Source organism: Hemicordylus capensis, chromosome 2, assembly GCF_027244095.1.
Source record: "Hemicordylus capensis ecotype Gifberg chromosome 2, rHemCap1.1.pri, whole genome shotgun sequence".
Lineage (NCBI taxonomy): Eukaryota > Metazoa > Chordata > Lepidosauria > Squamata > Cordylidae > Hemicordylus > Hemicordylus capensis.
In genome coordinates, this window is record NC_069658.1 from 121,818,941 (window position 1) to 121,829,875 (window position 10,935).

The 10,935-nt window shown below is 43.4% G+C and overlaps 1 protein-coding gene across 6 annotated transcripts in view; it reads right to left on the reverse strand.

Annotated features, from left to right (window-relative positions):
- The window catches only part of SLC24A2 (solute carrier family 24 member 2), a 145,026-nt gene extending 140,181 nt beyond the window's left edge, over positions 1–4,845 (reverse strand). The window contains exons 1-2 of one of the 6 annotated variants that reach the window (XM_053299912.1): positions 4,393–4,845; positions 592–1,673 (exon numbers count right to left, since the gene is read on the reverse strand). In XM_053299912.1, the coding sequence (XP_053155887.1) occupies positions 592–1,521 (930 nt within the window). In that variant the 5' untranslated portion in view covers positions 1,522–1,673; positions 4,393–4,845. The remainder of the gene's footprint in view (positions 1–591; positions 1,674–4,392) is intronic. The other 5 variants (XM_053299911.1, XM_053299910.1, XM_053299909.1 and 2 more) reach the window with 5 other exon arrangements.
- Positions 4,846–10,935: the final 6,090 nt, after the last annotated feature.

Genomic DNA, 10,935 nt, shown 5'->3' on the forward strand with positions numbered 1-10,935 from the left:
CTATAATAAACCTATCTCTACACTTTGGTCTTTAGGTCCTCCTGCTCTGTGTCCTATTTGAGGTGTGGCAAATGGAAAAACAAGATAGGGCCTTTTCAGTGATGGCACCCAGGCTGGCCTTCAGATACCAGATCATGGTGATGTAGATTTGATGTGCTTTTGACACAGGCAGCAGCTGAATGTTCTTGGTTACTTTAAATGTCCTATGCTGGTTATTATAACTAATGCTTTATTTGTTGCTTTTCTCTGATTTGAGGCTTTTATGTTTGTATTGTCATTAGTGATTTTTGAACTCCCATATCATTATGACCATTAGGTGCCTTGAGGATCCCATATGCTGACAGACAGGATAAATATTTAAATTAATAAAACTGTGGGGAGTTGACTGCTATCAAAATGTGAACTAGCCAATAATTGGTGTAATACAGATCTGCAAAATGTGTGGTCTCCAAAATAAGAATATAATTTCTACTTAAGAATGGTTTAATTGTAAATCTTTCAGGAAAATAAGTTTATTAAATAAAAGCAAAGTTTTCGACACAATCAGCACAAGAGTGATGTCATTTTTCTATATCTGTTGTCATCACTAACCTTTGCTTCAGGTTCTGGTGATACTTTCTCCACTTTGTTCTTGTTTAAAATGCTTTTCACCAATTCTTCTACTTGCACATTGAATTTCATGAAAGTCACGTATACCATATAAGCACACAGTAGTGTTAAGCTTTCCCACCACATAATGAAGTTATCCAAAAAGAAAATGATCAGCAATATCAAGTCCATGATGTAAAAAGATACATCCCGAAAGAGCGGCCACCAAGTGAGGTGCAAAATCTCTTTAGAAAATAAAGCACACATCCCAATAACAAACAGAATATTGAATACTGCAGATCCAACTATTGTTCCGATGCCAACATTACTATGAGATATAAAGACTCCTATTAAAGAAGTAAATAGTTCTGGGGCTGAGCCACCAGCAGCCATGAACGTTGCCCCAGCCACATCATCAGAAATTTCCAGTTTTTCTGTGATGACTGTCAATGATGGAACAAAGAACTCATCACAGACAATGGCTAAGGCTATGAACATGTAAATCATTCCAAGAATATGGAGGATTACAGCACCTTTTCTTCTTTCCTCAAGAGAAAAAAGATCTTCTGGATATTCTCCCTTGTGTTCCTCTGTGTGGTTCTCATCTCCAGCTTCATATTTCATAGAAATAGGTGAATCTGAAGCGTCACTTTGATTCTGTTCATTGAAGTCCAAGAGAGTTCTTTGATGCAAATGTTTTGACTTTTGGCTGTCTAGGCTGCTGGTTGTCTCTGTGCTATAAGGTTCCAGCTGGAAAAAGGCACTAAGTGAAAGAGAGAGTGTGCTAATGGCCATAATACCCAGGAAGAGTCCTGTTATTCGTATTAGTCTCAGTTTTTTCCTAACATTTTGGTGTTTCTTACAGCCAAGGGGTGGTTCCTGCAGACACCATTCCTCAAGAAAATCAATGACAATGTTTTTATACTGAGCCATTTCAAGCTCTTTCCGCAACACTATGTTAGAACTTAGAGTCCAATAGATCGTTCTGTCATTCTTCTTTTAATGTTCAGGTTAGTGGTACTTTGACGTGCTCCTTCAGAATCAACTATTTTTCTCCTTTATACGTAACACACGCATTGGTTGTGCTTTAAAAAGAGAGAGAGAAATATTTTCATTAGTTTCAATGTTGGAAATTTTGTGTGTCAAGACTTCACAAAAGACTTGTGTCAAGACTGCTCAAAAACAAATGTTTAGACATATTATTGTACTAAATATGCGAACAAAATAAACATGAGAGTAAAAACAAATTTACAGAGGGCTGCTTCGTTGCATTATGTGTTAGAAAACCTGGACTTACTACCAACAGTAGTCTCAACTCTCACTTTTTCTTTTTATTATTGAATGTGATTCATTCATTTTACTAATTGTTGCAGAAGTTAAACTTACTACTTCATGATCTCAGGAGAAGTCACTTCATGCTATCTATCTCTAGAACCCTCACACCTTTTATCAGCACAATGCATCAGATTCATCCAAGAGTAGAAAAGCATGCAGACCATTGTTCTAATTTTTTTCATCTACTGTATGTGTGGAATGAATTTTATTCTGGGCGGCAGTATCAAGGCAGTGTGTGTGTGCAATGAATTCAGAATGGGGCCTTCATGATTCAACCTGAGCGGGATCTAAAATTAACTGCGAAGACATCAAAAAATGTGTGAGCACATGCACACCTTAGAGGGAACACTGATGCAGACTATGCTTCTAAAACAGATCATGTTTTTCTACATGCAGAGTAGAAAAGCCTCATGTCTTCAAAACCACCAAGCAATTCACAATCTTGTTGAGCTAAAGTGTTAGGATTTAAGCCACTTTAGTCAGTTAATACCCATTGAAATCAACTTAATCAGACTGGCTTAAATACAGACTATTCCATTTAACTGAGTTGGACCTATCTGCAAGTTATTTATGATATCAAGGCATATACAGTTACAATATGCAGTTTGCAGCATTGAACAGTAAAACTGAAAGCTATTCATAAAAGGTTGTAGTGAAGGTTTACAAACATGTTTACGTATAAATATAAGACTATTCAAAAGTGATACACTTGCCAATAGCAAAGTCAGATCCACTGTTTATTCTTTTTTAATTATTAGTGTGAATCTGCATTTCCAAGAAGTGTGAATCTGCATTTCCAAGAAGTGTGAATCTGCATTTCCAAGAAGTATGAATCTGCATTTCCAAGAAGTATGAAATCTTCCATGCACTTGTTTGGGCACAGATTTCAGATGAATGGAATTTCACCACCAAATTTGTGAAAGACTGCAGCCCAAACTCTCTAATCACACAGGGACATGATGGAAACAGAAAACAATATATCTTCATAATTATAGAATCAGTGGCATAATTTCCCTTTTCTGTCTCTAAACTCTAAGCCTGTGGCCTATGATCTCACTCCAATAATACTAGAGGGCACAGACACAGGAGATAACACATCTCTTATAAAAAACAGAAGGCAAAAGCTTTGCACACTATCTTGACTTGTTCCTTGACTTGCGACCCACTACAGAGCTATCTGCAGGGGCGTAACAAGGCTGTAGTGGGCCCAGAGACAAAATTTTAAAATGGGCCCCTCGCTGATACACACACACACTCACTTCACATGTGACTTGCCTCTGGGGGGGGGCCTCGAGGCGTGGGGGCCCCCAGGCAGCCACCTCCCCTTGCCTAATGGTAGTTAGGCCCCTGGCTATCTGGCAAAACCCAAATAAATGCAATGAATTCAACTATTCTCTCCCATCCCTACTCCACATCCACTTCTCAGAAGCAGTCACAACTTGAGGTTGAGGAATTAATTATTCTCTAAGTCTCTCCTCATCCGACCCCTGCTCATCTCTCAGACTCACTGCTGTGCGCTTTTCCTAGAGAATTGATCCCATTGCAGCATAGACTGAAGGCTCCTTGTACTGTCTTTCAATCTGGAGAGCCACTGCCTTTGATGGAGAGGCTGTCATATGGGTTTCTCCCCATATGGGAGAACCTGGTAGGTTCTTTAGCATGTTATAATGTTCAGTTTTTAGCTTTTAAAATAACCTTTAATTTGATCCTAATAATGATTGTGGTTTTTAATCTGAGAACCTTTTTGTTTAATTTAGTTAATTTTATTACTTTTATTGTATCTTATTGTTGCAAGCCACCCCGAGTAGTAGTGCAGGGTATAAACATTTTAGATACATACATACCACAATTCTAATTATACAGTAACAGGTCATCCCAATTTTGGGGATGCAATGCAAGCTGAGAAAGGGGGGGGGAGTGTCTGTTCTAATTTTTTTTCCTTTCCATTTTTGGAGAAAGCAGAGCCATCTATTTCTCCCCACTCTTTTACAAACCAAGCGGAGGGGAGTCTTCTTAAAACATAAACTTGCACCGAGACATTTGAGAGAAAGGCCAGTCAGCAAAAACCACGTCAGATAAGAGACAAGTGCCCTTTATAAATACCGAGGCAGAGTCACCATAAAAAGGACACTACCCCATTAGGGGTTCCCTAGCAAGATGACCAAGTTGGGGCTTGGGTGTTTGTTTGTTTTTAAACAAAGTTTTCTTCAAACAGAAACGGAGGCTAGCTACCACCTCCACATTTGGAAATGTTTAAGGAAAGACCACATTGTGGGTAAGGGGGAGAATCCCCTTTCCCGCCAGAGTCAAGCGAGCAGCCAATCAACGCAACCAGGGGTCGGAGGGGGACCCGGGCGGTGGCCCTCGCGGCGGGAGCAGCATCACTCTCTTCTTTCAGCCACATCGCCGTCCCCCCGACCAAGAGGCTCGCCCTACCCTCCTGCGTCCACCCCACAGATCCTTACGTACCCAAAAGCTCTCCCCCGTCTCCGGGCTCCGGCAGGAGATAGCTGGCATGAGTGAAAGCCACTCTACCTCTTGCTGGGTGAGGCTGGTTGGCCGGTCCGTCCCGCCTGCCCGCCTTCCTCCTCTCCTGGAAGTGATGGGCAACAGCAGGGAACGGCTGAGCCTCGGCTCGGTCGGTGGATGGTGCTGTCAGCTGGCGGCAGCCGCGCCTCTTACCCGGCCATGGGAGAGGATGAGCTCCGGGTGAGACTGACCTGTGCCGCGAGCCGCACAGCACCCACTGCCTCCAGCCCCTTCTCGCCAACCGGCTGGGCTCGGTTCTGCTGGGACCACGCCCTCTACCTCCACGCCCACCGCGGCTGCTTGCTGCTGCTGCTGCGTGCGGCGGCCGCCTTCACCGCTCAGCGGGGCAGCTCAGCCCTCCTCCTGGCGCGGACTTCAGCAGCCTAGAAGCGGATAGATTCGTTTCGCATAAGCTCCGAGGAGAGAAGGAACCGGCTACGCTAGAGTCCGATTTGGGGTTCAAATTCCGCCGCCCCCCTAAAGCTCGTTGGGTGACCCGCTTGGTTTGGTCCGGTCCGGTCACTCACTCTTGTCAGCCTAACCTACTTCGCGTGGGGTTGTTCGGAAGATGAAAGGGGGAGCCCTCATGTACAGACAGTGCCTGGAGGAGTCCCTGGGAGGAAGGGTGGGGTAGAAACAGGGAGTCGAGCCATTCGAGTTGCAGTCCAGTATTTTAACTCTGCGGTTCAGCTACTCTTTTTAAGAAGTGGTTTGAGAACTCGTTCAGTTATTCATGTGGAATAATGGATTTGTTTGCGATATAATTCTATACAATGAATATAACAACTATTTAACTAAAGCAACTTGTATTATTTTTAATAAACAAGACAGAGTACATGCAAAAGGTTTTGTTTTTAATAAAGGAAAATAAAACAGTCATATATTTGCAAACTGAACACTTGTTTACTGAGCTGTTTATTTTGAACTGCAGGCAAGCACTGTCTGCGTTTAGGGGTACAGTTCAGGGCAACCCAAGAGCTTTTAGATTTGGTTTCTGCAATGAAGAAGCCTCTCTGAAAACCTCTCCCCGGCTAAAAAAGGAGCAATAATTAAATTTAAAAGCAACACCGTGACACAAAACCGTGCAGCTCCAGCCTCTGCTTCTTTACTCAAAGGTAACCACTCCTATGTTAGGTAGGGCTTGCTTCCAAGTAATCGCACACAGATTTGCAAGCAACCTAAAGCAAGGTTCCCATGCTGCTGAAGCTTTCTCTATTGCTTCCTGTGCTGAGCATGGACTACATGCCTGACAGCATTCAATGGGATTGCTTGCTTCCAGAAAAGGATACTTAAGATTGCTGTAGCTGGCCACTGTAGTGTTTTGTTGCTTTTTTGAAGAAAAGTAGCATCTTGATCTGCAAACACTGGCAATAAAAATGTTGATCTCCATGCTGTGAAATGTTTCCTCTGCAAATTGCTACAAGTCAAGCCAGACCATTTTCTTCTGGTTGGTTGGAATCCCTTTCCCCAAGCAATATTCTCAAAGTGGCTTAAAGGTACAAAAATTAAACAATAAAATATTATACAAAACTCAATGAAACCAGCTGGAAGAAATTTTAAAATATTCAAAATATAAAACCAAAACAAATAGGAAAAAATCAGACTGAAGAGTCTGACTGAAGAGTTAATAGGGTGACAGTTTAAGTGGAATATAAGTACTTGTAGCAGTAAAATCCATTGTAATGCTGGTTTTCCTGCAGGTTTACCTGGATTAAAGATGTGCCATTGAGTCGGGTGTCGGTGTTGACTCCTGGCAACTACAGAGCCATGTGGTTTTCTTTGGTAGAATACAAGAGGGATTTACCATTGCCATCTCCCATGCAGTATGAGATGATGCCTTTCAGCATCTTCCTATATTGCTGCTGCCCGATATAGGTGTTTCCCATAGTCTGGGGAACATACCAGCGGGATTCAAACCAGCAGCCACTTGCTCCCTAGGCAGGTTACTTCCCTGCTAGGGATGTGCACAGAACCGGTTAGCCCTATAAAGCCCTAAACAGCTTGGACTGGGTATTTAAGAGAACATCTTCTTTGTTATGAACCCCACCACCCATTGAGATCATCAGGAGAGGTCCGTCTGCAATTGCCACCGGCTTGTTTGGTGGCTACTTGTGGATGGGCTTTCTCTGCTGCTGCCCCAGAGATTTGGAATGCGCTTCCTGTTGAAATAAGAGCCTCCCCATCTCTGATAACTTTTTAAAAGTCTTTAAAGATGCACCGATTCACCCAGGCTTTTAATTAAATACTAGCAGATCTGGCCCACAGCATCTGCGCCGTTTCCCCCCTCCCTTCCACCCCAGTCCATTCCCGATTCCCTCCACTGCCGTTGTCCCCCCTCCCAGCCCCCATGCCCACCACAACATCCCCAGTTGCTCTGCCAGCCTTCATCTGGCCATTTTTGGGAGCCTGCCACCACCCGTCCCTCTTGGCGGCATGGCTCAGCCACCCACCTCCTCCTCTACACCCCTTTTTGTCTCACCGCGCTCGCTTTTTTTGTCTCGCCACATATTCCGCTCCCAACCCAGCCTCCAACGGGTGCTTCGCCGCCTGTTACCCTCCCGCCCCAGGAAATGTTCCTGCTCCTGCCCGTTCCTTCCCAAGGCAATGATTGGAACTCTCACCTGACCTTGCGAGAGTTCCAGCAGGCATCCAGATGCATCCAGATGCGTCTTGACATCCCCACAGAGTTCTCTACCGGGTCGGCCATAAGAGAATTAAATATATAGATGGTTTTAACAGTTTTAACATCATTTTAAAATGTTGTTTTAAAATTTAAATTGTTGTAATGTTTTAACTTTTACTATGTCATTTATTTTGTTTTTAAGTTTTTTGTTATTTATTTTGACTAATGTTTTAACTTTTTGTTTGTTTGCTTGTTGTAAACTGCCCAGGGACGTTGTTGCCAGGCCATTGGGACATCCCCTCACAACTCATGAGAAAAACTGTCAGAGGGGAGGGGAGAGAATTGCCAAGCAAAATATCTAACAATGTGTGACAACAAAACAGCCCAATCTGCCATGGACCGCTCTCTCATGAGAGTGTCAGGCCATGGGTGCTCCTTATTGAGCCAGGTTGCTGTATGGAGGAAAGCCATGGGGATGTGTACCCTGGCAACTGCTCTCCCTGTCTTGGCGGCTGCAGCCAAGTAGCTGTCAAAACTTGTCCCCTGCCAGCCTGTCCGCCCACGTGGGCATTTATACCCTTGCTTGTGCCTTGAAATGGTGACCCCACTCTCCTTGGGCTGCTGGAAACTGGGGCTCTCCTCTCCCATGATTCCCCACGCTGGCAGATCCGCCCGCATACAGTGCAATGCCAGACCAAATCTGGGAATGTTGAATGGGAGTAAAGATCCATCCCCACACCCGGTGTCTGCCCTGTCTGTGTACGTGTCCAGGGTCTGGCACATGGAACATCAGAATCTCCTTTGGGTGTGTGCAAGGCTTCACCTGCGAGGGGCAGGGGAGGTTTGCAGTGCTTCTGTTCTATCTTTTACCATGGACAGTTGGGCCCCCACAAAAGCAGAGACCCCAGTGTTGGTTTAGCTCAACGTGTGAGCGTGCGGTCCAACAGGAGACATAGGGGTTACAGCTGCATGGTCCTCCCCAGTAGACTGGCCTTCTTGTGAGAGGGATAGCCCACTGGCAGCTAGGTGCCAGCAAAGCAGGAGTGTCGTTTGGTCTGCATAGACTACTTTGACCAGGTGATCCCTTGCAAGAGCATCCTAGGTAATGGCAGGATAGAGCCGGTGCTACTGTTAAATTTACAGACCTCAGAAATATATAATAAATTTGTCCAGGCTCTTCTTTTGAAAAACAAAATGTCAAGCCATAGGCAAGTGAACATTTACCAAGACAGATAGCTTCTCACATATGCTGAATTTAGCTTAGGGTCAGGGGAGCAGAAGGCATTGGAAGCCATTTTGACAGCTAAGAGCAGGGTGCCGTTTCATCCTACCAGAATAATAAGTTGTTAATGTGTTCACATTTATGAAAAGGACAGTTGTTATGTGAGGACTTTTTCTTGCTGTCTCAGGAAAAGGGGAGGGATAGGGTTGTGTTTGTTTTAAGCCCTGAGTCTGTAATAGTGGAAATGTTAGGCAGACACATTGGAGTGGAGACTGTGTGTGAGGGCAGAAGCAGCATAACTACAAAGTTTCCTTAAAAATCCATCACAGTCACCGGATGCATTTTAATATGATTCATTATATTGCTGTATTGAAATAAATATGCATTTTTAAATGTATGTTAAGAAGAAGAAGAGTCCTTTTTTGTAGGGGAAGAATGGCAGTTCAGTCCTCAAAGAGCAAAGCAAAATCAATTTGGTGAGAAAGCAGCAAAGCAAGAGGTCTTGAGACAGTTCTTTAGTATTGAAGAACTACAAGGATTTATTTAAAGAAAAAGTTACAAACACATGTGAAAAGGCTTGCAGCTTAATTTCAACTGTAGCTCATGGCTGAAGAGAGAGACCAAAACAAACAGCCATCTCTGGAGAGACAAAATGGAGACTAACCTGGAAAAACCAAGAGGGTAGGAGTCCAGCACTTTTATCCATGACTCTAATCCCACCCCAGTGGTCACTATGAGACATTGCAGCTGAGAGCTGCTGCTGCTGCCAGGGTCCTAGCTCCAACACTTTCGAGTTCATCCCACACTGAAAGTTCCTTTTTTAAAAAATGCCCTGCCTTTGGCAATATATTAAAGTAAAGAACAGGCTGCCTCTTGGACTGTGCAGAATGCACAGTGTCTTTCAGTCACCACTGAGTAATTCCAGGCAATCTAGGAACAAACACTAGACAAGATTCTAGACAGGATTGAGCCCCAACACCTCTCCATTTTTGAAATTAAAGAATATAATTGGGAATAATGGCATGGTGGTGCAGCTGCTATGATGCAGAGATTAATATAGATGGAACAGTTCTCCACCTATGGGAGTTGAATGGACAGAGAGGAGAGCTGGGCTTGTGGAAGCAAGCATGACTTGTCCCCTTAGCTAAGCAGGGTCTGCCCTGGTTGTATATGAATGGGAGACTTGATGTGTGAGCACTGTAATATACTCCCCTCAGGGGATGGGGCTGCTCTGGAAAGAGCAGAAGGTTCCAAGTTCCCTCCCTGGCATCTCCAAGATAGGGCTGAGAGAGATTCCTGCCTGCAACCTTGGAGAAGCTGCTGCCAGTCTGTGAAGACAATACTGAGCTAGATGGACCAATGGTCTTACTCAGTATATGGCAGCTTCCTATGTTTCTATATCCCTAGGCTCTTGGTGGCTCAGCAGCAGTGAGCATATATTCCTCTTGAAAGGGCAGCCAACTGCACAGTATGTCAGCAAGAGAGCTTGCAGCTGTAAGGTCTTGCAATGCTATCTCTGCCTGGAGCAACCAACACCATACTATGAGTCAAAAGTATCCTCTGTTGCCAACATTCATTTCCATGCCTTGAATTGTAGATAAGTTTAGTTATTTTGAATAAACGAGAATAAATGAGGTTGAGTGGCATTCTATATCTATGTGAAACTTCACACTCTGCTAGAAATTACTGGAGATTATTTTTAGGGTTGCCTAGTATAAATAATGAAGACATTGAAATGGTGGATAGCTTCTGCCTTTTAAGATTGACCATCAACAGTAAAGGATCCAGCAGTCAAGAAATATGCCACAGACTAGCACTCGGTAAGGTTGCAATGAAGGCCTCGGAAAGGATATTTAGATGCCATCATGTGGCTATACCTACAAAGATTAGAATTGTTCTGACAATGGTTTTTCCCATGACACTCTATGGATACAAAAGCTGGATTTTGAAGAAGCAAGATAGAAAAAGCATTGGTGCTTTTGAACTTTGGTGCTGGAGAAGACTTTTGAGGATACCATGGACAGCCAGGAAAACAAACAAATGGATCATAGAACAAATCAATCCAGAATTTTCACTCAAGGCACAAATGACCAGGCTCAAACTATCATACTTCGGACATATTGTGCGAAGACCCAGCTCCCTTGAGAAGTCCATGATGCTGGGGAAAGTTGAAGTAAAGAGAAGAAGAGGATGACCAGCAGCAAGGTGGATGGACTGGATTACGACAGCAAGGAATGCACCACTGAGAGACCTTAAAGGCCAAGTTGAAGACAGATCATCCTGGAAAGAATCTATCTATGTGGTCACTAAGAGTCGACACCAACTTGATGGCACTTAATCAATCAAATCAATGAATCATTATCAATTCATCAGCAACATCTTAACAGAGACATTATCAAATTAGCATATTTTGTCACAGTGTCAGAAGAGCCTGGGAAAATCATAGTAGCTGCAATCGAGCACAGAATTTGAAACTCTTATGCCCCATTAATTTCAATGGGATGTGCATAATGGCACTGGATTCTGGATAATAAATATATATAGTATACTGTGGCTTATTTCAGATAAATGATTTAAACAGTGGAAAACTAGGCTGAATTATATATGTATTGGTTATAATTTTTCTTAATTTTATTGC